Source organism: Balaenoptera borealis (genome assembly GCF_965194805.1).
Source record: "Balaenoptera borealis genome assembly, chromosome: 11".
Taxonomy (NCBI): Eukaryota; Metazoa; Chordata; class Mammalia; order Artiodactyla; family Balaenopteridae; genus Balaenoptera; species Balaenoptera borealis.
The window spans coordinates 104,054,106-104,081,001 of record NC_138868.1 but is presented as its reverse complement, the minus strand read 5'-3'; the positions used below and the strand labels follow the sequence as shown (position 1 = coordinate 104,081,001).

Sequence of the window (26,896 nt, the reverse complement as noted above, 5' to 3'; positions counted from 1 at the left end):
GGAGGCGCGCGTTCCTGGGCCGGCTGCTCTGCGGATCGGGCCGGCCGCTCTGCGGATCGGGCCGGCCAGGGCCTGGCGCCTGCATTCCCCGCAGGCTCAGGCTGGCCGGGGCCGGGTTACTTTCAAACCAGGAGGAGATCCTGGCTGAAGAGGTTTAAGAACTGCCGAGTGCATCGGTGTGAATGACCTCCAGGCCCAAACGCGAAGTGGGACACGGCGTGTGACCTCGGCCGGCCGTCCTCGCGCTCCCGGGGCTCGCAGCACCGCGGGGCTCGCTGCCGCCGCCCCGGACCCCCGAGCACCTCGCCCCGCTGCCTGGCAGGGTAGCGAGGATCACACTCCGTAAGTGCTGTCTCTGTAACTTTACAGCGCGGCCCAGATAAAACTGGAGTCGAGAAGCCAGGGACAGCTGTTGAGCATTGATCCTGTTTAGAATGAAAGGAACTTTGTGATGGGAGCGAGAAGCATCAAATACCGGCCGCACTGTAATGGGGGGTGGGAAGGCATCGGGATGAAGAAAGCTACTCTTTTGTAGCTGGAGGTAATGTCAGGATAACCAGTTTTACCATGTCTTGTCCGAACAGGCACCAAAACAATACCTCCACTCAACCTTTTTTAAGGAAGTGCAACTGCATAGCTTAGTTCTACCAACTCTCTCTTTAATGTTTAAGAAACGGGCAGGTAGAAGCAAAAACGCTGCATTTTACAATGCAAATTTTAAAAGCAGAATAACCAGTTTAGGTGCCAAAGTAAATTCTGAAAAAGGGACTGGCTAGAGAACAAAACAATGTGGAAAAACTGAAATAGATACTCCCTCTCAACAGTAAACTAGACTGGGAACTCAAGGCGCAGGCAAGATCATCTATTCTCCAATTCTTAAAACTGGGCCACATACAATAAGCATAACTAGCTCTTGATTGTGATACTGGTAAAATAAGTGTAAAATATGTTACACAAAAATGCATACATTTGTTTAAAGGACAAAAAACAAGACCAGAACACTTCGAAATGCTTATGTGAGAAGTTTTTAACCGTGACATCACTGTTTAGGTTTCGTATAATAAAGTAAGTTTTCCAGATCGTTTACTCCATTTTCTCTAGTTTCTGCACTGCATGCTGCAAACAAAGAATATGAAGAAAGGAAGAGGAGGACCGGACCGGCACAGTTCCTTTATGTCTGGTTAGAATTAAGGTATCTTAGCCTGAAAAAAATAAGGCATACACATCTCAGGCAGAGTGTCAGTTAAAGAATAGATGCTCACAAAAACTTGTTCCCTTCTGAAACCTTACTAAAATAGTAAATTTTAAGAGTAAATTTTAAAATAAATTAACTTAATAATGAAATATTAAATTTACTATTTTAAAATAGTAAATGTTTAAAAGGCAATAACCCACAAACACAGAACATGAAAAAGAAAAGTTTTGCAAAGTGGAAAGTCTTTAGATGAATGGTAATTTAGAGGAAAGAAAGATGAATCCTAAAGCCAGCAATGGGAAAGCAGAAAAACAATTTGGTTTACATCATAGAACTCCCTAAAGGCTCAAGTTGAATTAGTGACAACAGGTACTGAATGAGGTGAAGGTGGGGCTAAAAGAGGGTGAAAGACTATGTATGAAGCGAATAGACCCTTGGGTCCCCTCCCTCCTCTGTGTATACGAGGAACTGCCCCTCCCCGAAGCTGGTACTAGACTTGAGAGGGTAAATACATGGTTATCTGAACTGGAGAGCATCAGGCACAGTTAAGGCTTGGGTACCTAACTGAAACCAAAAGGATTAAGTTTATGCACTGAAGGTTGAACCTGTGAGCCTTCTTTCCTCACTTTACTCCCAGAAATCTGGCAGCCTGGCTTGTATCCTTCAGAGGACATAAAAGCCTTCTCGAGGGAATCTTACCTACACAGAAAAAAAGATCTAAAGATACCAATATCAGGGATTTCATAATGTAACAACTCAGCCAGATCACAGGAGAATGAAGCCCACATTCAATAAGCCCCACCCCACCCCAAACAGACCTTCCAGTCAGCTTTTTAGGGTCCCACTCTTTAATAAGAGCAAACAAGCAAGACTTTGAAAAGGCCTTTAATATGAAAGATGTCCAAACAAAGGAATATTCAAACAAAAAGCTCTTGGATATTAAAAAAAATACATGATAGTAGAAAAAAAGTAAACAAAATAGATAGGTTAGAAACAAAAAGTTTAGGAAATCTCCAGAAGGAAGAATAAAGATGGGAAACAGAGGATTAAATATAAGAATATTGGGAGACTAATCTAGGAAGTCCAAAATCCAAGTAACTTATTTTTCACAACAAGAAAGGGAGTCGGGGGAATCCACAAATAACTCAAGAAAATTTCCCAGACAAAAGAACTTGACCTTCCATACTTTTTCCATACTTTCCATACTTTTCCAAACTTGACTTTTCCAAGTTTAAAGTACCCAGCTTCTGAACACATCATTGGGAAAATTTCAAAGTAGTACATACAAAGAGAAGATACTAAGAGGTCTGGGGAGGGAGTGAGAGGGAATGGACACATTAAAAAAAAAATAAGAATCAGAATATCATTGCATTTCTCAGCATTTAGAAGACAGAAGACAATGGGCCAATGCCTTCAAAAATAATTCTAAGGAAAAGTTAATCCCAACCTGGAACTCTATACCTAGCCAACCTATGAATCGTGTGATGACAGACACTCAAGATCTCAAGAAATGTATCTCCCACACACTTTCTCAGGAAGGTAGTGGTGATAAATCAAGAAAGAAGTCAGGGGATTAACACACAATATGACGGTGAAAGGATACACCAACCCAAGACGTGTGTAGCAAACCTAGAGAGTAAACCAATCCAAACTGGAATATACCAAAACAGAAGACATCTCTAAGAATGAATACCTAATGAGTTGAACATACTAAAAGGAAGCTGGCACAAATGAAGGTGAGTCTGGGGAGAAATCAGTGACAACTACAAAACACAAGTGAAAAAACTCCCTCCAAAAAAAAGTTATGCAGAAAAAAAAAAATAGTAACAGTATATATACCACATGGCCTAGTTGTGAAAAGCCTTAAGGTAAAAACTACAGAGTTAACCTAAACCATAACTATAATAGAGCCTTGAGATGGTAAGAATATGTGTGTCCATGGGAATAGCAGGATGGTGAAAAAGAACCAAATCCTCAATTTCCACACCAGAAAGTCAACAGATTAGATACCTAAAATTGAAAAACCAACACATAGCAAAATAAAGCAAGTCATTTAATGATATGGAGGTAAGTAATATGAGAATCAGCTGAGTTGAAAGTGGGTACCTTGGGGGGGGTGGGGGGTGGAAAACAGTGTTGTTGCTTTTTAGAATTATTTGATTTTCTTTTACACTAAGTTCAGTGTTAACAATGGAAATTAGAAGTAAATTTTTAAAAAAATATAGCTTCGTGTAGCCTAGAAAGTAACAAAATTAAAATCATAAGAGTAACAACTACAGTGATAAAGGGTTATCCCATTCCTACAGAGGCAAATCACTAATGATCTCTAACTGGTATTACTCATATTTGTTAAAAAAACAAACAAACAAACAAAAACCCACCTCTGAATAACCTCTTCCACTAGGGAGGAATTCTGTATATAAATCAAGTCATGTATTTACATATAGTAAATCAAATCTTACATCAGATCTAAATCTCACCCACAGTTGAAGCACCTGGTACATAAACTGGTTTGGAAGGCTGCTTCCTGGGTACACAGGTAGACCTGAGCATACCTTTAGGAGCACCATTTTGACTTATCTGAAAGTCATGTCATTGCTCCTGTTTCTTAAACAGGTAACAGTAAAGAGTTACCTTGTATTTTTTTTCTTTTTTTAATAACTCAGGGTTTATACACATCACTGACATATGTCTTAAAATACATAAAATACCCTATTGTAACTGAACATAAGGCTGTTTGTCCTGACATTAAATATAGATGGAACTCCTGTGCTTTTTGTAGCTAATTTGGCAAGGGCTTCAGAACCAGATCATGGAGCTTGTTAGTGATATATAATAACAAAGAGGCTGAGACTAAGGGAGAGAGCAGCTCACCTTTAAATAATCACAACAGTTTTAGTGCATGAGCTAAAGGAAATCGCTAAAGGATAAGTGAGAGTACTGAAAAGCTAGATTTCAGATAGATACGTATGGTTACAAATCAGCTAATTCAGAAACACCTACTGACCATCAAGTTCTATACACAATGTTGGAGGAGTTTCTTCCTCTCCATTGAGAATAATTTCACTGTTTGCCTTAAGTCTTCAAAACCACTGATTTAGTATCACTGGATTTACTCCTGCTCAAAAAAACACCTAGCTAGTCCCAAAGAACACTGGTGAGATCAGGTCTGGCTAGCCACCTTCTGTCCCGTGTAGTCAAAGAGCCTCTAAGGACAAGAGATGTTGAGAACAGCGACATGATGGCAATGCAGCTGCTTTTCCTGCCCAGAAATGGCACTCCTCTGGTCCCACAAACTTTTATTCATTCAGTAAAAGCTTACTGAGCACCCACTATGTGCAAGGCATTGGGCTAGGTACTGCAGTTTTTGAAATGACAAAACTGTTTGTATATGTAGGATCTGAGCTAGTCCTTGATAGTTCTCCTGATTTGAGAGAGAAAGACAGAATGCCCCTATGTGGCTCATTTAGGGAGCTAAGAGCACAGATGAGGTCTGTTTTCTGTCCTTCTATCAGCCCAGCATAAACTTTAGGCTTCCTCAAATCAGTCATAAGTCAAAACAAATAAGGCACATTTTTAAAAAAATTCCCCCCTTTAATTGACCAAAGTAAAGCCATGACATTTCATTTGGTAACCTGCTCAGAATTATAAAGATCATTCCATGTGGCTCAGCCCATACTGCCCAGGACAAAACCTCCAAACAATTCCAATCTCATCGCGCTCTGTTCTTATAAACTGCATATTTTTAAACCATCTTCTGCGCAGTAAATGTGACACACTCAGTGTGAGGCAGATCAGAGCCGAACGGACGTAACATTTATGTCCTTGACAAGCCTCGATTATCCAGGTCCTTCACCTGCAACAGAAAGGTATCAGTTTCATATTTACAATCATCAGGTTAACATGGGAGAGCTTCTCTACTGAGCTGGGTTCACCCAGATGGGGACAGATTATGTTGGATTATGCTGCCTGGTTTGGCTCTGGTGTGAGACTAGCTACTCTTCTAAATACAGCAAGAGTTCTCAACCTTTTCTTACCTAAGAGATATAACACACTTCTGTGTGACTCTCTATGCCATAAGTTCTTCAGTGGGAGAGAAGAAAATGTAGTTCGAAAACACACACACACACTCTCCTTCTCTCCCTCTCTCCCTCTGTCCCTCTCTCTCCCCGCACCGCCCCAAGACTGACAGTCACTAAAACAGATCAAGTCTAGCACCAACTGGAAAAATATCACTGTAACCACTTCTAGGATGACAGAAGGCTGGAGCGTCTACTTTCTAAGAACAATCTAAAATAAAAATAGAAAGATTCTAAGTGAGTCACAAGCTACTTTTTAGACATTAGAAATATCCCTATTTTATAAACATGTGGCCCCGTTTTTAAGCACTAGAGCTGCTTTCTCAGCGTAACATCTGCTCACCTTGTATATCCTGACCAGCCAATGTTCTGTGGTATATGCTTCCTCCAGGACATCAAGCTCAAAGTCTTTATTCCCAATCTCAGCATTGCGAACACGGTCATAGCCTAGTGGACGCTCTAGAAAGTGACAAAAAAGGAGACACACATCTTTCTACAGTGCTGATTTCCTACAGAAATACTAAGTCAACTTGATTAATCATCCCACTGGAATGTTATTCCCTAGCATGCAGTTTGTTTAGAGAGTAGGGCCTGCAGAAAAGGACATCAGTTAGTAAGGGCAAATCAAGTGTTACCCTAACTCACGTCCCCTCCTCTGCTTGGCAGAGCGCATGGAGGTTATCTCTTCTAAGAGACAGAGGCTGACTTCCAAGCACCTCTGTTCCTGAGGATTGCCACCCATGGCCTCTGTGATACACTAGCAACCCTTCTGAACCTATCAGATGTCACAGGCCTGCATCTAATTCAAAAATAGTCCCAACTGCAGAACTAAGAAAGGAAAGAAGTCAGAAAGAAAGACTTAATCAAATTACTTTCAATTTATCTGAAGAAATGTAAAGTCCTTTATCTCACTCTATCCCCTTTCACATTCCTTTCTCCACTACAATACCTTTTAATGAGAGGCAATAAAAAGTAATGGGCAAAAGCACAAAAGCTAGAGCCAGACTGCCTGAGTTTAACCTGACTCTGCACTAGTTATGTGACTTTGGGCAGTTAAGGAACCTACTTGTACCTCAATTTCCTCATATATAAATGGGAATAATATTAGTGTCCACCTTTTGGATTGTTGTAAGGATTAAATGAATTAGTAGATACAGAGCACTTAAAGCAGTGCCTGGCATATAAAAAACACTGTATGTGTTAGCTATTACTGTTCTTACTGTTGTTATTAACATTATCAGGAATCACTCACTGGCTTCTGTGTAGACCTGTCCAAAGCGGTAGTAACACATCTTGTACATGAGGCAATTGAGCAGCACTGGAGAACCCTCACGGTCCACACGGAATTCCCCAGTTGGAGTATAATAATCGTGTTCCTTGATATGTTTGCCTGTATCTGTGCTCCCTCCAATCCGGACCATCCACAGAAATTTGTTGATGTCTAGACAAAAAAAAAGAAAAAGAAAAAACTGCTGTTATCACAAAGGTTGCTGGAGCTAAATCACCTAATGAAAGGTCACTATGTCTAAGGAAATTCCCCCAAATACTTTTCTAATGGGGTATAGTACCATTTAACTCTAAGTTATAAAAATAACAAAGCTAATGTATGGTCAAAACTTTTTTCCTCAAAATACATAGCTTTTCCTATAGATTTTCCTGTAGACTCCTAAAATCCTATGCTATTGGCCCAGACTTAAGTCATAACTGAAGTTAGTCCCAGGTATTAGCTAGGGCTAAGCTGTCCAATATTCTAGCTATTAGCCACATGTAGCTACTGACACTTGATATGTGACTAGTCCAAATTAAGATGTGCTGTAAGTATAAAATACATGCGGGATTTCTAAGACAGTCCAAAATAAAACAAAAAAAAGTGGGTAAAATATTTTGGTTACACATTAATGTTTTAGATATATTCAGTTTAATAAACTTATTAAATTCACTTTCCCTGTTTCTCTTTACTTATTTTGATATGGCTAATAGAAAAAAAATTTTTTTAATAAATTTATTTATTTTATTTATTTATCTTTGGCTGTGTTGGGTCTTCGCTGCTGCGTGTGGGCTTTTCTCTAGCTGCGAAGACTGGGGGCTACTCTTCCTTGCGACACGTGGGCTTCTCGTTGCGGTGGCTTCTCTTGTTGCGGAGCACGGGCTCTAGGCATGTGGGCTTCAGTAGTTGTGGCACATGGGCTCAGAAGTTGTGGCTTGCGGGCTCTAGAGCACAGGCTCAGTAGTTGTGGTGCACGGTCTTAGTTGCTCCACGGGACGTGGGATCTTCCCGGACTACGGCTCGAACCCCTGTCCCCTGCATTGGCAGGCGGATTCTTAACCACTGCGCCACCACGGAAGCCCCACTAATAGAAAATTTTAAATGACGTATGTAGATCCCACATGTCACTGGATAGCACTGACCTAGGGAGTAGCAGCTTTACCAAAAAGGTAGAGAAGAGAGAATGTGCTCCCTCTTGATCTACAGTTGCAAAGTTACAAACTTCTAAAGCACATGTATGAGAAGTCAACATTTCTATGTCAAACACACTACCAGGCTCCATAAATACTGATAGCACCATCAACTCAGGTTATCTCCTAGAATATGTCACTCCCTGTATCTCCCCCAAAGGCTTTAGGGAAATAGACGATTAGTATATGATGAATCATTGATCCATAAGAAAAGATTCCTACTGCCCTACTAAAAAGGGTTCCAGGGAATATCACAGTGGTGAAGAACACAGACTCTGGATCTTAGCTGCCTGGGTATGAATTCCCACACTGCCAATTCTAGGTGGTGACCCTGAACAAGTTACTGAACCTCTCTGTGCTTCAGTTTCCTCACATGTCGAATTAGAAAGACGAGCGTATCTGCAACGACAGGGCTGCTACAGTGTTATGAGTAAGAGCATGTTACCTTACATATTGTTTGTCACACAGTAAGTATTCAAGAAATAATATTATTATCCTCATGGAATGTCTGCAATCGTACCTCCATGTTTCAAATGGAAAACCTGAAGCACAGAGACTTGCCTAGACCACACAGCCAGAAATAGGACCAAAAATAAAACCCCAGAGCATCAACTCAACTATCTTAGAGTACTGATATTATAGCTCCCTGGCAGGATGTCTGAAGCAAAAAGCTGACGAGCTTTGAGAATGGAAGAGTGCACAGCAAAAGAAATGATCAACAAAATGAAAAGGCAACCTATGGAATGGGAGAAAATATCTATAAACCATATATCAAATAAGGGGTTAATATCCAAAATATATAAGGAACTCATACAACTCAACAGCAAAAAAAACCCCAAATAATCCAATTAAAAATGGGCAAAAGACCTGAAAAGACATTTTTCCAAAGAAGAGATTCAAATGGCCAAGAGGTACATGAATGAAAAGGTGCTCAGCATCACTAATCATTAAGGAAACACAAATCAAAACTACAATGAGGCATCACCTCATACCTGCTAGAATGGCTCTCGTCAAAAAGACAAAAGACATGCTGGTAAGGATGCTAAGAAAAGGGAATCCTTGTGCACTGCTGGTGGGAATGTAAATTGGTACAGACACTACAGGAGTCAGTAGGGAGGTTCCTCAAAAAATTCAAACTAGAACTACCATGTGATCCTGCAATCCCACTTCTGGGGATATATCCAGAAGAAATGAAATCAATATCCCAAAGAGATATCAGCAGTCACTGCAGCATTATTCACAATAGCCAAGACATGGAAACAACCTTAGTCTATCGACAGATGAACAGATAAAGAAAATGTGATAGATATATATACGTATCATGGAATACTAAAGATTTCAGGGAACTATCCATTTCTACCACATACGTGTGTACATTCGCATATATAAAAATACATATGCAGGGCTTCCCTGGTGGCGCAGTGGTTGGGAGTCTGCCTGCCAGTGCAGGGGACACGGGTTCGAGCCCTGGTCTGGGAAGATCCCACATGCCGCGGAGCAACTAGGCCCGTGAGCCACAATTACTGAGCCTGCGTGTCTGGAGCCTGTGCTCCGCAACAAGAGAGGCCGTGATGGTGAGAGGCCCGCGCACCGCGATGAAGAGTGGTCCCCACTTGCCGCAACTAGAGAAAGCCCTCGCACAGAAACGAAGAACACAGTCATAAATAAATAAATAAAAGAACGTGAATTTCTTTAAAAAAAAAAAAAAAAAAAAAAAATACATATGCACACAAACATACATACATACACAAATACTTTCCTGTACTATTTGGATAAATTATTATTATTAGCAAGAAAAAAACCTATAATCACACACAACCAAATGGTGCTGAAACAACTGTTTGTGAAAGTTCAAGTCCTTGGGACCACATCCCTGCTATCATCATTCTTCCTCTGCTTGTACAAGACACACCACACATAGAAACTAGTCTTATTACTCTATACTGACACTTTACATATACTCTCCAGGTGGATTTGTTAAGTCTGTCTACATCAGAAGCCAGACATAATCTAAAATCTGAACATCTCTAAGAAGCAACCTCATATTCAAAGAAAATAAGACAGAAATATGAGGTAATTATTAACTGCAGGAAAACAAGTTATTCTAGATAAGAATGTAACCATGGTGTACAGGTTGACTCAGCAGTAAATAATATTTACTTAGTCATGATGAAAACACTTTACCTGGATTTAACCAAAAACTGATCATTAACTCTATTGAGAAGATGCAAGACAGAAAGGGGGAGGGGATCACACAAAGAACTAAATTCCTTATCTACCTTAATAAGAAGTTGACACAGGGTATCTAAAATGATCGCTCAATGAATAGCAGGATATACATATTATTTAGAAATATGTACATAAGTACTAGAAGAAATAACTGAAGGAATAATTTTCCTGGGAACTGATGTTATAAGGTAGTTTTACGGGCAGAGGACTACCATTTTTTATTATAAACCTTCAGAAGTATTTAACATTTTAAAATATAAACAGGTATTGCTTTAATTTTTTTTTAAGTTTTTTTTAAGGCAGAGAACTATATTTGGATGATTCTTCTAAACACACGATTTTGCTAATAATCATAGGGAACATGGTTAACATATGCCATATAAATATATATATATAAAACATTTTAAGTTGGCAGATGATTCTATGGCTTAAACCCACTAAAAAATGCTAATTCTTAAGCTCATTTTCAGAAGCCTTATATTCTCTATTGTTCACTGGTTGTGGAACTACTCCTAGGTCTTTAGACAATTATAGCATGCCATACCTACATGAGAAAAATTCTTTATATCTACTTCCTAACTGTTGCAAAAAAAAAAAAAAAAAAAAAATCAAAATAACCAAACCACAAGTTGCAAATACTTAGAAACTTCCCCAACTAAGAAAATATGTTGATAAGATATTGGTGAAAGGATAGAAAAATAGGAGATTCATCTAGTTTTCTTAGAATCTATGCCTTGTAGCTAGAAATAGAATCAAGTACATTACCATCAGAGGAATACCCAGTAAGGCCTCCAAAAATGACCAGCACATAGCTAACATCAAGCTCCCTCATGATCTCATAGGCTTTTTCTTCTGTGGATGCCATTGCCTAGAAAAACACACACACATTTCTCAGCGCAAAATTCCAGGCCATATGATCCCTCATGGAGAAGTATTTCCCACTAGACCCTGTGCATCAAACACTCAAATGACCCCTTCACCTTACCTGCCCTACTCGAGAAATATGGGTATTATTCCATGTGTTGTTATCCACTAAAATTGTCCGATTTGCCATAGCTGTAATCTGGTAGCCATAATCCCACCATGACATGACCTTCGCATCCTGAAAGAAGAATGGGAGATGGAAATAACAAGTTTCTCACTGCCTCCAAAATCCAATACAAGAGGGGTGGAAGGGCATCTGACAGGAAGTGAGATATTGCTAATTAATCAGTTTCTTCACAGAATAACATATGCCCAACAAGAAAATACATCTTGGTACCTGGTCCTACATTTACATACAATCATGAAATCTCAATGCAAATTAATACAACCCAACATTGCCAATACTTTCATCCCAGATCATCTTATACAAACAAGCATAATGGTGTGGGAGGTGTAGTGGGCTGTGCAATATTTCCAAATAAACAGCCCGGTGTCATCAGATAACTGTATTAAATAAATGACCAAAAACAAAGTCACAATAATCAGTTACTAAAAAGAAGGGGGGTGGGAGAGGGGGAACAAATCACAGGATAGGACGAACAAGGATTAAGAAATTCTTATAAGAATCTAACTCAGAAGTGCCATTCCCAGTAGCTATTGGAAAGAAAATCACTTCAGATTCTCAAAAGGTATAAACCAAAATGTTAAAAGTGGTTATCATTAGATGATCCTTTATGGAAAATTTATGTCTTTTTTTTCTTTTTTTTGCTTCTATTTTCTGATTTTTCTACAATAAACATGTATTAACTATTTTTCCTCTTTTATAATTGGGATGGCCTACCTCATGATAAAATCACCATGCTGTCAATACAAGTGTCCAAGCAGAGTGCAGATAATTACCAGTAAAGGTTGCTTAAAGAAAAAATCCTGAATCGAATGGAGGTTGACCTTTAAGGCTCATTCGACACCAGGTTCGATAGTTCCAATTTCTCCAAGCTTTCCGCCCATCTAAAAGCTATTTGATTCACTATAACATCAAATGTCTCTCCCTTCCTCCTACCGCACAATCCCACGCCTCCCAAATCTTCACCTCTGGAGTATTGTGACGAAGCCAATAGTATGCTTCTCGAAAGTCATCAAAAATGATCCTACTACCATCCCCACCACGAGCAGACAGCACAATGGATGGAGAGGAGTAGGCCTCGCTGGTCACCCAGGTTGAATGAAAGGTGTAGGTGATGAGAAAGAAAGCCATGACCAGTATCATGCCACTTGCCACCTAGACAAGGAAGAAGAACTGCGTTGTAAACCAAATTAAATTTATGTAACATAGAACAGCTTCTTACACACAGTCAGTAATATAGATGAGATGACTCGGAATAAATTAGAGGCTATATGAGTTCATTCCGACTTCTTGTGACAGTGCTCTACTTTACTCCCCCTCACTCAAACAAACAAACAAACAAAATACAAATGCAAACACACACACACAGACACACACAGTTCCCCAAGCTAGTTCTTTGCGTTGCTTAATTCTCACTTCATTCTTAATAGGGTAGGTAGAGTCCTGTTGTTTCTTGTTCTTCTTGTCTGGTCGACTTATGTCCAAATTCTTCATATAAGTGGACAGCACCTGAGAGACTCCAATGCCAGAAAGAATGCACATAACAGGCGCCAACACTAGCATCAGACGCACCTAAAAAAAACAGGAAGCAAGATCACAATCGGTGTTTTACAAATTACAGATTTCAACCTATTAGTAGATGACGACATCAATTTAGGGGTTTTCAACAAACATGATTTGTCAGTGGAATGGAACAAAATAGAAGAGAAAATACTTGATACATCTATAGTAGAATATATATTTTTTTAAAGTTTGTTTTTCAGTTCTACATGTATATATGTATACCCTGAGCAATGATATGATATAAAATGTATTTCTTAACTGTGGCTTGGGATCAAAAAAGTGTGAGAAGCACTGACTTAACTGCAATATATAAACTCTCTTCTCTCTTTTAACAACCTAGCACTCAGAACCCAGGCCTTTAAGAAAAAAACATCATCTCCCTTTTTAAGACACCAGAAAGAGAGGGGAAGGAACCCGCCCAGGGTCACTTTCTCCAACAAGTGACACAGCGCGTCTCCCTAACACAAGGGTTATGAATCCAAGGAAGGTGGGCCCCACAATCAGAATGTATGAGTGCCCCATACGTTCCTGGGAAGGATCAACAACAGTGAGCAGCCTTACCACGCAGCCCCTCGAGTGCTCAGAGGGAAGCCCCTGCACAGCATCAGCACTGAACCTGCCGTGCAGGGGGACGAAGAAAACCCTCAGAGCTAGGGGTGGAAAGGTTCGCTAAGACTGCACGCATTCATTCCTCACCATCACAGCTGAAAAGTACATGCTGGTCACACCATACATGATGATGAAAATCCGGGCATCCGACAGGTTGCTAAAGCAGTAATAGAGACCAACTACAAAAGTAAAAGTAAAAAGAAGTGAAAACCTGAAAAAACAATCACAGATACATCCAAAGAAGTTACTACGGCACTCTTTAAAACAGCAAAAAATCTGAAACCACATAAATGTCCAACATTAAGGATGTAGTTAATTACAGAATATTTATAAAATAGAATAAAATACATCAATTAAAATACTGCTGTGGAAGTTTATGAACCATATGCCTTCTTCTTTACACACCTCTGTACTTAAAAAACAAATGATATATCTTAAATATTATTTCTCTAAAGTAATACTAAATAACATAAATTATCATGATTATGAAATTTTAAAAGTCAGAGGAAAAACTCTATCATCTGACTTCTAATCAATAAATAAATGGATGAATATACATCAAAGCATTAACAGTAGCAACAGGTGTGTGGTGAGAACTCCTGAAATTTTACTTTTTTAAATATTTGTCTATATTTTTACAAATGACAACTTACTTTCATAATAAGAAAAAAAACGTTATTTTAATAAAAAAAAAAAGTCACTACCACTGGTAAATTCTAAGACATATCTGAATTGGCCAGAAGATAAGTTAGATGAAGAGGTTTTACAGTCAGCTATGCCTATTCTCAAAATTCAATACTGCCAAGAAGAGAAACGGGGAGGAGTCAGGGATGAGGGGCGGGGTATACTAGAAGTACTCAAAAACCCTGAACTAGGGCTGAACTGTAACTTATGATACAAATGAACAGAAAACTGTGAGACTCTGAACTTGCCAGTATCTGCAACTGTTCAACTTCTGACTTCTACTCTGCTTCAAATATTAGAAAAATGTGCTTAGCCATCCTCTGTACTGCATAGATAAACAGGCAAAAAACAAAAACAACAACAAAAACACAAGGATGAGGGTATTTTACTTATTTTGAATCAAATGATGATTCTTAGAAAGAAGACCACTTCAGAACAAGGCAGACAGACCTGGAAACATGAAGACGAGAAGCTGCAGGTCGAAATAGTACGAGGACCAGGTCGTAGGCTGATGCTCAGACACAGAGGCGATGATGGGGATGTTGTTCTTAGCATAAGAAGGATCCAGCAGTGAGTAGAAACGCCCTGTCCAGGGAGATATTTTTCCTGGAAGCAAAGAGGCAACAAATACTTCACAATTACTTCTGAAACAAAATAACATGTGATCCTAACTAATCACAACTTTCCATTTTAATAAGCTTCCCTGAGACAGAGGAGGACGAGGTTTTTGTTTAAATGCCACCAATACTTTGAGAATTTCACTCCTTCCTTTCTTTCAAACTTGAGAGTGCTTTTGTCAGCACAGTCAGTAGAATAAAGTCAGGTTGTATACAAACTCAGAGAGAAGGGAGGCAGAGATACTTCCTAGAAGGGTTTTAGGACAAATCTGGTCAAACCAAGGCCAATGCTATAAACTAAGTCACTCAGTCCTCCAGTGCTGCTCTGAATACACAGAGTCTTGGGCAAAATCAAGTCAGACTCTGAGAAGTGCACGTGAGGGAGATGAAGAGAGGAGGAAAATGTGGCATGCTACCCAAACTAAACAGCCACGGTTTTGTCATATGGGATTAGATGAGGCCACACTGTAGGGCAAGCAATGTTAGGATTTCTCCCACCTTACCAATAGGAAAGAAAAGGACACACACACACACACACACACATATAAAGAGGAGAAAGATTAGCATGGTAAAATACAGTCCTGTCACCAAGTGTGGGTCTTCTGAAATTAAGAGCTGATCTAATATGATTTTCTTTCTATGCTGAATCCAGACACTGGCTGACAAGAGGATTGAATGTGCAGAAGTTGGACTTTATGTGCTTGAAATCAAGAGAAATAGGAGGAAAAGAATGAATCTTTCTGTGGCCAGGAAATAACCCATATTTTTGGAGTTTATTCTATGTTCATACCCATTTACACTTAATACTAAAAGCCTTCCCTACCTGTCAGCATGAGGAGAGCTCCCACGGTGAGAAGGACAAAGCCTACCAGGGAGATGACACTTCGGAAAAGAACTTCAAATTGCTGTGGATTCAACTTGCTGCGTAGATAATCCACAAAGGCATGGATCTGGCAGAGACCAAAGACCCCAAAGGCTGCCATGTGCTCTGATGAAAGGACGGGCTGTAGGTGAAAGCATATGTATGAGACCGTTAGGAAAAGAACGGGTCCAGCCTTGACCTGAATTATCCTGACCAAGTTCAGACCAAAGGGTCCAATGAGTTCTAAGGCCACCAAGGAATTAAGACCAATCTAGAGGAGGGTCTAATTCACCTGCCTCATTTTCCAAAGAATATTTAGAGTCCCCCAAAGTGTACCACACTCTATCATTATCACATCTCTGGCCTTTGCTCAGGCTATTTCTTGAGCCTCGATTGCAATTCTCACTTTCCCAAAATTTGCATTCACGGAAATTCTGATCATTCAAGGCCCAATGCAAATACCATTTCCTCCTAATCCACCGAACTGAAATCCATCACTCTCCTCTATACTCCACACCCTTTAGATCTCTTCCATAACTTAGACCAATGGTCTCAAACTCCTCCAGGCATCATAATCATGGCAGGACACAGGAAGAGGGGGGGTTTAGACACAGACTGCTGAGCCCCACCGCCAGAGCTTCTGATTCAGCAGATCTGTGGCAGGTCCCCAGAATCTGCATTTCTAATAAGTTCCCAGATGCTGCTCACCCTGCTGGTCCAGGAACCACATTTCTAGAACGACTAGACCGCAGACTAGTGGTTCTAGAAGCATGTGCTTCTCTCCCAACAAGACTGTGACTTCCTTAAGGACCAGAACCACACTTTTACTTTTAACATTTCCCAGGTATTAGCAAATTGCATACAGCAGGCGATCAGTAAAGAAATACTTGCTGACCTGAATAAGGGTTCCACTTTCGTAAGAATTTTACATGAGAAATCACAAATACCACGTTATTCTCTGACTAAATAGCTGTCTCTTAACCCTGTGGGATAATGCGGTTAAAAGGTTCAGGCTTTGCTTGCTAAAGAACTTTCACTTAGGCCCGAATAAAAGTTCAGGGGTCATTACTATTAAATGAAGTCATTCACATTAAAAAGGAATGAAAAAGATAACTGTGATCACTCACATTAACTCAGCTCAACTAAAATATCCCTCCTCCTCCCATAAACCTAAGCCAAGTTAGGAGTCATTAAATTCAAACTTCATGAACAAATATTAACACAATCCAGGAGGCAGACTTTAATGACCAATGACTCTGTTGCTTCAGTTAACAGAAGCAGTGTTAGCAAGGTGAGACCTGTGAATAAGTTTTACTATCCTCACCAGAATTCAAGATAAATCAATTTAGTTGGAACTGCTTAGAAAAAGTGGAAGAAGCTAAAAACCCCACTCAGTCTAGGGCTCACCTGGAAACCCACAAAGGAGATCTGCATGGAAAGAATGGTGCCCAGGCAGTAAACAGTACAGTAGGCCACATAGATCCGGTGGGAGAAACGTCCTGTGAGCATCAGCACCAGTACATGAAGCGGGATCAAGTTGATCAGGAACACATACCCTCCCCATGAAGAGACCTAGGACGGGACGAAAGAGAAAAGTTCGTCTGAGTACTCCTCCTTGGATCACCACCATTGTACCTTAGGATGTTACCTGTGACCTTTTTAAAGAACATCTCTTTACAGTAACCAAAAACTTTATTTACACCAAGTGGTTTAAAGAGTTTAAATAACTGACTTCTTTAAGTAGGAAAATCAAATTAACACCCATCACTGTAACTCAATCCTCTGTTCGCTATGGCTCCTGCCATCACGATCACAAAACAAGAGGCCCCCAACTCTCAGCATTAATCTGGATACACCCTACTGTAAGGTCACACAGAGGATTTAGGGATTCAAGGGAAACGTGAGCAAGTGGAAGCAGTTAAGTAAAGAAGTCTCGGTGTTTACAAGATTGAAGAGAAAAAAATATACGTCAGGAAAGGAAAAATTTAAGGGGAACACACCAGAAAAGAGAGTTGGCCAACCAATATGTACCCATAGGAAATATAATATCTGGAGACCTTTAAAAATTAAAAAAATTATCTCTATCTTGCTATTATACAGTGGATATCCCTGCCTGCCTTGGATTAGGCTTTGTATGGACACAAGAGACAATAAAGACTTTTAGCCTCTAGTTCATGGTCTCAAAGGCCAAGAGCTACTTCCAATTTATATCAGTCGATCCCAATACGTATTCAGACAGAGAGACTCCTGAAAGTAGGGAGTGAAGAGTTACCATGTAGAAATAAGCAAGGGCACACTTGGCTGCCCAATAGATGGAACCAGTCTTTACTGCTTTGATCCACATGTAGTAGGTGAGTAGCATGCAGAAGATGGCAATCCCTGCAGAAAGAACACAAAAATTCAGTAAAAGGCCATGCTGGAATAGTATGTAATACTGTTCTGGAACAAACTACCTGGATTCATATCTCAGACCTACTACCCATTAGCAGTGTAATTACTCTACCTCCCTTTGTCTCAGTTTCCTGTAAAAGAGTCCATAATAGTATCTACTTCATAAAACTGTTGTAAAGACAAATTTAACTATTGCATGTAAAGCACTTAGAATACTACCTAGCATGCAGCAAGCACTCAGTAAGTGTTAGTCATTATTACTACTATTCTTTCCAGGCACTAAATTCCCTGCTGTTTCAGTCCTAAAGATATCCCGTACTATCAAGCACCAGCCTGCCTCTACATCTTACCACAAGCTGGTCCGTATGCCCTGACTGCCTCTCTCCTTAATATTTGCCTAACGAAGTTCCAACTTCAGGGCCCAGTTCAAATACAACTACTTCCAAAAAGCCTTCCGTGATCCCCAAATCTGAATTAATCTCTCCTCTCACCACGTTCCCAAAGTACTCTGTTCACCCTTCTCTCATGGCACATAATACTATCTGCCCATTATTATTTATTTTTATAGTCTGCATTAATCTGTGTTAATAGATTATGGGCTAACATAAGTTTATTCATTATCTAATCCTATAATTCCTTAATTATAAGCCAATACTCCTATTCATTAACTATCTTTATAATATCTAACACTGTTTTACCAATAACATTCAATAAATACAGGTTGAATTGGAAATAAGTCAATAAAAGTCACTTTAGTTTTAAGAATATCCATTCCTCTCATCTAGGAAAATAAAGCAAATGATTACAATGTTAAAACAATAGTACCAACCAACATTAAAACTTAACTCTACTTTTAGGAGTACAGAGATGAGCCAAAGGCCTTATATAAGGAAAATTACCAGCTACCTTTCTAGAGGAAATGACAGAGAATATAAACTTGTCTGAGGTCCCTTCCTGCCCTTTTTTTTTTTTTGGATGTGGACTGTTTTTAAAGTCTCTATTGAATCTGTTACAGTATTGCTTCTGTTTTATGTTTTGGTCCCCTGGCCGAGAGGCATGTGGGATCCTAGCTCCCCGACCAGGGATCAAACCCACACCCCCTGCACTGGAAGGCAAAGTCTCAACCGCTGGACCGCCAGGGAAGTCCCTTCCTGCCCATTTCTAATCTTCTCACCCAGACACCATTTTTGCTATCACTAAACAACAGATTTGAACCCAGATTCTACTGCACTTCATGAAGCTCTACTGGCTAATGAGGTGAACAGATCCTCTTCAGCACTTTAAGTCTTACCTTCATTATCATAGGAGCCAGCCACAGATCGGGAGATATAGCCAGGAACTACAGCAATCATGGCAGCAGCAAGAAGTCCAGCTCCTGCATCCTGTAAGACAAGAGGGGTAACAGGAAGTTAACACCAATACATCTATGAAAGAGAAGAGAGGATCCGCTAGTCCATTCTGCTTACAATGGGCCCAGAGGACAGTCTGACACTTTCCACGGTAGATGTGGTGCTAGAAATGCTAGAAATGTTCGCAGCACAAGAAAGTTACATACTTCACAACCAATTCCCCGCGATGATGTCAAGTCTGAAACTGAGTACACACATGCTAAGAACAGACAAATCATGTAAGCTGTCAGATGCTACCCCAGAATGGGCTGTTTGGCTGGAGTATCCCCAGACTTATGAGTCCCTACCCCTAACAATATCTGCACACCACAGGAAGACCAGTCACACTTCTACAAGCTATTCAAGGACAATCAAAGGAAGACCATAAGTATTTGAGCTAAAAAGCCAACAAAGAGAGGTGACAATCTCTCTGGATTAAAGATGCCGGGAGCTTAGATAATAAAGCTGGAATATTCCTAGCCAATCTGTGAACTCAGGAGAGAGGAACAACAAAGTATAACCCACACTCCAGAAAAGGAAGGACTTGTCTGTTCGAAAGAGTCAAATTTGGAACAAGGGCAGCAAGGAGAAGGATGAAAACGTTTCCAAATTAAACGCAAGTTTCCCAAGCCCTCCTACTAGTCTATCACCTCTCAGGTATCTCCCTGACACAATAGCCACAAACTAAGAATAGCATCCAGGGAGCCAGAGTCAGCAATGCAGAAACCTAGAAGAGAGTCAGTATCACGGAGCCTACTACAAAAGCCAAGTGGTTTAAGAATTTTTAAATAACATTTGAAAAAAAATCAACAAATAATTGTTAACTGTCCATTTCCAGTAGGAAGAACTAACCACTTCGGAACGCTTCTTGTAGTTATTTTTCCTCTCCCTTAGATTGTGAGGAATTCAAAATCTAAACCTCATTTTAAATATTTTTTTCCCCGTATGTAGCAATTTATATTTGACCTTCATATGTTCTCTTATAAGGATAAACAGTTGCTAATGATAAGAAACCACATATTCTAGGGAGGAGCTGGGGTGAACTCAGTAATTCGGCTCAGCAAAAGCTGTCTTTAGCCCCTGGCTCCCTGCCCTTCTAAGGCTCTCAGTCCCCCACCCTTTAGCATCAACTTGAGAGGTTCAACAACATTCCCAAGCCTCCTGTCACCCCAAATCCTTCACCTTGAGCTCTTTGGTAAGGTGGTACGTGACGATGGTGGTGAAGGAAGAGAAGAGAGGGGCCAGGAACACACAGACATTCCGAATGTCGATGGTGATGTGGAAAAAATGGAGGACATGGTAGATTGCAGCAGAGGTGATCATTAAGCCTGTAACAAGAAGAAGAAAGGCCAATAGGTTATCCTAGTAAGACAAAGACCTTAAGGGAAAGAGAAAGGGAAAATCCAAGTATCAATAAAGTGATAAGACAGGTTTTGACAAACCACCAGAAATACTAATACAGAAACTGCAGGAGGCCTATAAATTTCTCTCCTATGGATTCAAGCAGAAGTCCAGAATTTATGAAAAACTACCCATGCCCGCTCTCCCATACATGTTCTCCCTTCTATATAAGATCTACTTTTAGGAATCTGCAATCAGAATGAAATTACAAGTGTCACAAAACGAAGATATTAGAAATAAAAGACACTGTTCCATTATATACAAATATCTTACTGCTGTGAAGAAAAAAAATCCTGTTCCCCTCACCTGGGTAAATTGTTCCTCCAATGATTCGTCCCAAAGGGTACCAGGCCCGATCATCAAACCAGTTATGGAATTTATAAAATCCCTCCTCAGCCAGGAACCGGGTAGTCCGATAATTAAAGTACCTATAACAAGAAAGAAATGAATTGTGTCTCCTCCTCTCCATACCCAAACACTTGCCGCAATTTGCAGTGACTTTTGCTCCTCAGGTTACATCACTGAGGAACTTATCATTACTCCAATAAAAGTCAGTTTGGTACCAAAAAGTATTTCAAGCATGAAAAATCATTTTACATCACCATAAGCCTCCTCATTTCTAGCTCCATGCTTGTCTCAGTTAAAGCACTGCTTCTCTCATAAGGAAATGCAACCGTAGTCTAACCTTATAAGAAAACACTCAAGAAGGATGCTTCACCAGGCTGGCATATAGTAGGCATTAGCCCCAGTCAGAAAATTCAAGCACTCAAAAGACAGGACAGCTGAGATGTGGACACCAATAGACTTGACTCTTTGTAAGTGGCGGGAACACACAGAAGAGTATTTCCATACCACAGGCAAGGGGACAAGGATAACTTTAGGTGATGAGCATCTCTAAAGATGTGGGTGTAACACCATACGCAGGATGAACATTTTTTAGTCCGCTCCATAACACAAACTTCTTAATAAGTGTTTAAACTTGTAATTAGATCTACTCATGTTGTTATCTAAAATAGTTCTGAATGCCACCTCCATGGGAGCATAAAAATACAGACTACATAAAAAATACCTGACATAAAATGCTTACAGTTATACATGGACACGGTTCTTTAGGTCCAAGCTATGTAACCCCTTCTCTTAAGTTTCTCATTTAAAAAGAAATAAAAAAGAAAGACAAAAATATATATGGAAATAATAAAAATATAAACAAATAAATAAAATAAAGGGAGTTGTTTAATCACTAAAGATAATCATGACTAACCATCTTTCCTGCCCACCCCTCTAACCCTATTTCCTCATTGGTCAGTCAAGTTTTAGCAGCTGAAGTAAGTAGAGTAGCAGATGGCAGAAATCTCTATCCTTCTGGTTGTTGCTGATGAATGTTATTTTGGTAACTGTCAGGGAGACAGAAGGGATGAGGGGAGCAGGCAGTCAACATGTGTCAGAATCATGTCCTTTACCTAGCAGTAGGAGAGGCAGAGTGAGACAGAGGAAGTGCAAGTTAGTGGGAAAAGGTCTGGCCTGGGTTCACACCCTGGGCCTCAGTTTCCTGCTCTGCAAAAAGAAGTGTGAAATCACATGATCTGTACAGTCCCTTCCATCTCTACAACTACAGAGCAGATGCTCTTGCTTTCCCTGACCATCTCATCTCAGTGTTCGCTCATCTAGAGGGTCTGAGAAAAAGCCCTAACAGACTGGTGATCAAGAAACAAAAGGATATAAGTTTCCTCATTCATGAGAGAGAAAAAAAAAAACAGAAAAAATTGATTTGGGAGGCCCCAAAGAAAAGATCTGTATGCCTCCAAAGTGCTTTCAAGTATCTACACAAAACAATACGACAAATTTGCAAATACATGCAGGTATTAAACTTGAATCAATGCTCCATAAACTGAATATGCTATTTTTAAGATATCAATGATGTTTCAAGAACCTATGATTCTGGTTCTCCAAATTTTTAATTAAGCCTTAACGTTAGGTAATATAATATTAGTTACTCCAGTGTCTAGAAACAGACAAATGTAGATTCAAATCCTGGCTCCTCCATTTACTCTGTGTGTAACCTTGAATGGTCTCTGCCAGCCTCAGCCACATTTGTGGAAAGGAGACACCACTACCTCCTTCTCGTAGGGTTATTGTAAGGATTTATAGATAATCTGTAAAACAGTTCTTGGAACAAAATGAAGCTCAGTAAATGTTTTTCACCTATGCCTCTTTTTATCTAATAAAATCTCCAATCCAACTCACAGCTTTAAATTTTCCTCAATGTCTTAGAACTTAACTGACAGGCCCAATTTCTATCATATTCACTGTTAAACAGAAAAAAGCCACAGATCTCAAGTTCATGACCTATAATTTTTCTTTTGAACCTCAAACACACACCAGGCCCAGGCCCCTTTCCCTCAATCTGCAGCATTAACTGTCTACCAAGCTGAGAAGCCAGGCTTCTCTTGGCTTAGCCAGACCTGAAGTGATAGGCACACCAGCAACGCCTCTCTCATCTTTTAAGAATTTGAGAGACTCTCTTGGTTTCAAATTCCAACAGAAATGTTTCAAAAGGAGACAATTATTTCCTTTGGAAAACTTGAGAGTTTTCCCCCCAAAATGTATAGAAAGTCCATCCCCATCACGGAGAGCTCACTGGAACGTGAATCTGAAAACCATGAACCTAAATGCTTCCCAAAGGAAATACCAGACCAAGCAAAGGTACTCACGGATCAAATTCATGGATGACACTTTCAAATCTCAGGACAGCAAAGAGACGAGTGGAGAACGCTGCAAAAACCAGAGAACTATTATTTTAATGGTAATGTACCATGAAAAACAATAGTAGGTAGTAATATTATAGAGATAATAGTATTATCCAGCACACAAGTCACAGGAAATACAAAATGATGCTGAATAAAGTATTTATCCATTCCTCCCACACAAAAGAAACAAAGAAGTTCGCTTTCCCCCGACAATGACACCTACACTTCCACTTAAGTAGGACACATTTAACTACTTATTATCAAGGCCTATGACAACACATTCACCTACTAATATTGCACCCAATTTACATGGTCGTCTTGTATATATGTTGACCTCCCCTCCCCACAACCTTACCTCCCCAAACCTCAGTTTGAAGCAAACTAAGAGGTAAGGAAACCAAGACTACTTATGACTCATGAAGAGCTAGAAAAACCTAAGAAAACAGAGTAAGTTCTGGAGAGGTTTTCAGAAATACTAAGGCAGGCAACCACAGAAGACAAGTATCTTTTACAAAATTCAGTATCTCAGAGTCCCCAGTATCTCTTCCAGTCCTAAGAGAAAACAGAATTAGTACAGCGTGCTTCTCATTCTTTCCCAGATGATCACTAGTCCCAGCTTTTATAATCCTTGTGTTTCTTTTATTTTGCTTTCACAAAATTCTACTGATTGAGAACAGTAAAAAGAACATATTACAATCTACTGGAAAAAAACAAGGCATTTAAGAAAGCCATTGTTGATTTTTTCAAGATTTTCTCCTTTCCACATCTGAAGAAAGAGAGGTCCACATGCACACTCACATAACACAGCAGCCATTGACAGAATTAGAAGCTTCAGAAGTGTGTCCTGCTTCTCATAGGACAACCGTAAAAATCCCAGCTTGGTCATCTTGACATCAATGGGTGGCAACAGATGACACTCAAATAGCTAAAATGGAAAAGTCAAGACCATAAGATATTAAACACCTTCAATTTACCTAATTCAGTTTCATATTTTATGGTGGTAGAGAAACACAGAGAGAGGAGTAATGCACACACCAGAGAGGGTCAGGGCTAATACTAATACCCAAGCCAAGCCTGAATTATGACCAACTGGCAAGTAAGTAAGCACGTCAGGTCTGTGAGTCAAGGACGAAAAGGAATGAGACTCTATCACCATAATTCTGTTTCCCAGTCCTCGCAGCTAACAAGCACGTAAGCACAATTGGCAACAGTGTGGCACAACAGGAGTAAAGAAGAAACACAGAAAAAAGGGGGTTGGAGGAAGACATGCAAAGAAAACAGGAAAGACTGGAAATAGAGAAAAGAATAATTAAATGGAGAAACAGAGCATGCGCGAAAAGGCAGGAATGTATGAAAGAAAGCAGGGAATGAGCACAGAAGTGAAAGCAGAAGGCTGAGAAATAGAAGTCATGACTGAATCAGCACAGTTTACAGCCCTAAATTTCAGCTTCAACTGACTGGCTGCAAACTTTCTGCTCCAAATCCCAGTGGGGTTGCAGGGTCGACTACAGAGCACGACTGCTCACTCACTAATGCACGTACAGTCATGCACTCAGGAAGAGAGGGAGATACACATAGATCACTGCACTTTCAATCGCTTACATCACACTATAACTACTGCTCAGATCTACACCCACTTCCCATCAGCTGTCTCAAAGCATCCTGGAATTGACACTGCTGATTTAAGCCACTGATCCCAGAGACAGCTCATGGAACCAGATGACAATCTGGAAGGAAAAGAGAATAAAATTTTCCTACTAAAGCAAAGAAAGGTTGGGCTGGGGGTGGTGGGGTGGGGGTACTATATTAAAATAAAATGTTGAGGGAAGCAGGCTGCAGACCATCCAGAATGGTGATCACTTGGCGGACAAGATTTACCAGCACTAATTAGGAGGTTAGCTATCTCTGTTTAAGACAGCACTGCCGTCTTAAACCATAAGCTGGTCAAGGGCTAAGTGACAAAGAGTATGATAATAAAGAATATGCAACACTATACAAGACTGCAGGGGAAAAAAAGGAACCTGGATCCTTCCTGATCTTTCTCCCACTATTACTAGAGGAAAGGAGCGGAAAAAATAACACTGGACAGGGTGGAAGGCATGAAGAATCATGTATTTCTAGCTCCAACTGTGGGAAGTCAAGCATCTTTTCCATAATTAACTGTCCCAGAGGGGCGATTTTACATGTAATCCTAATCCCAAAGGAAAACCTTATCTTGCAATCAAAACTAAACACCTAACTCCAGGTAGCCCCTAATCCAGCCACATCCCTCAGGTCTGTACTTGTTTTCTCCCACGCCTGAAACAGGAAAACTTACCACCGCTGAGCTGATATGAGCCACACGCCTAGAAGACTAAGTGGACGAAATGAGAGTACTAGAACCTCTACCTGAAAACTGAGTAAAGGAGCTGGTAATTTAGGCCAGGACCTTAAGGGAGTTTCCATACTGTGCTCTCTGGTCGTGCTCGCACACCTCTAAAGCAAATAAAGGCAAAGACGCTTTCCTTAAAGCACCTGGCATCTGTCCTCCACCTCGTCTGTGCCGGCAAGCTGTGGCCCCCTGTCGCACCCTGGCTCTAGTTCCGAAGACGGCAACTTGCCCACCCGCTGGCCCACACGCTTTCTCACACTCGCCCCACCCTCCCCCACTTCTGCTCACTCCTGCGCGTCCCTCCTCCCTCCGTCTCCCACCTTCACGAAATGCAACACCCCGGACACCACCCAGCGCGGGACACCCCACCGCCTCAGCATCCTGAGCGCCATCCCCTCCAGGACTAGTCTCAGAGTCCGATCTTTTCCACGCCCTCCTAGCCTAAGCGCCCGCCCCATCCTAGATCCCCCCATCCTTCCATTCCAGGTCGTCCCCCACACGCCACACGCCCCCTCCTCTGCAAGGCCCCAGACTCTGCCCGCGCCCGCGCCCACGCCCACGCCCGACGCCGTTAAAGCCCCACCAGCGCCTTGGACTGCACCTGCCCCTAATCCTCAAGTTATATCCTAAGGTCTTCTCACCTGACCCGGCTTCCTCAAGAATCCGCTCGCCTCCCCCTGCCATCCGTTCAGCGGCGCACCCAACCTTGGCAGCGTCGGGTCCGCCTCCCGGACCGCTCCCCATTGGTTGGTTTAGGGCCAATAGGACACTTGAAGAGAGCGATAGGATGGCGGAACTGTCTGTCAGACTCGGAGGCGTGGACGAAGCCGCGCTCCCATTTTTTAACTGAACAATACAGATATCATTTAGCAGCCGGAAGGCGGGACTTCGTGCAACCGCCGAGCCACGATAGGCCGGCTCGTGAGAGCGAGAGCGCGGAAAGAACACACTCGGAGCAGTTTGGTTGAGGGCCGAGCAGTGACGTGTCGGTCTGCGGGCCGCGAAGGAGTCGCGAGCAGAAGGTGTGGCGCGTTTAGCACAGTCACGTGACAAGAAGCGGAAACTACGCGAAGGAATGGGCAGAAACTACAAATCCCGAAAAGCTGGGCTGAGGTCGCTCGCCTCCGTTTCTGAGAGTTTCGTTTCTTTAAAGGTAGAAATTGATGTTGCCTAATATAAGGTTAAAGGAGAGGTGGGAAGAATTTTCTACCTATTCTCAATGAAACCTCAATCGCTTCCCGGTCCAGACCGCTAC

At 40.9% G+C, this 26,896-nt stretch overlaps 1 protein-coding gene and 1 long non-coding RNA gene across 7 annotated transcripts; one reads left to right on the top strand and one right to left on the bottom strand.

Moving 5' to 3' along the window:
• The first annotated feature begins 43 nt into the window (after nucleotides 1–43).
• On the top strand, nucleotides 44–3,954 carry LOC309605327. Its single transcript, XR_014231334.1, has 2 exons — nucleotides 44–342; nucleotides 980–3,954. It is a non-coding gene; the product is annotated as an uncharacterized lncRNA (long non-coding RNA).
• On the bottom strand, nucleotides 3,228–26,392 carry STT3A (STT3 oligosaccharyltransferase complex catalytic subunit A). Of its 6 annotated transcripts, none has more exons than XM_082341014.1 (19): nucleotides 26,225–26,289; nucleotides 25,588–25,745; nucleotides 24,069–24,195; nucleotides 23,235–23,295; nucleotides 20,830–20,951; nucleotides 20,305–20,450; nucleotides 19,026–19,116; nucleotides 17,616–17,722; nucleotides 16,751–16,915; nucleotides 15,305–15,485; nucleotides 14,315–14,470; nucleotides 13,268–13,359; nucleotides 12,425–12,580; nucleotides 11,975–12,163; nucleotides 10,946–11,062; nucleotides 10,726–10,828; nucleotides 6,527–6,715; nucleotides 5,618–5,733; nucleotides 4,769–5,051 (listed from the first exon to the last, which is right to left on the bottom strand). In XM_082341014.1, exons 3-19 carry the CDS (start codon nucleotides 24,154–24,156, stop codon nucleotides 5,013–5,015), a joined length of 2,118 nt encoding a protein of 705 aa, XP_082197140.1. In that variant the 5' UTR covers nucleotides 24,157–24,195; nucleotides 25,588–25,745; nucleotides 26,225–26,289; the 3' UTR covers nucleotides 4,769–5,012. The 6 variants fall into 6 exon arrangements, with proteins under 6 accessions (XP_082197139.1, XP_082197140.1, XP_082197141.1 ...); XM_082341015.1 differs by having other exon boundaries at nucleotides 26,243–26,284; XM_082341013.1 differs by lacking the exon at nucleotides 25,588–25,745 and having other exon boundaries at nucleotides 3,228–5,051; nucleotides 26,283–26,389.
• Nucleotides 26,393–26,896: the final 504 nt, after the last annotated feature.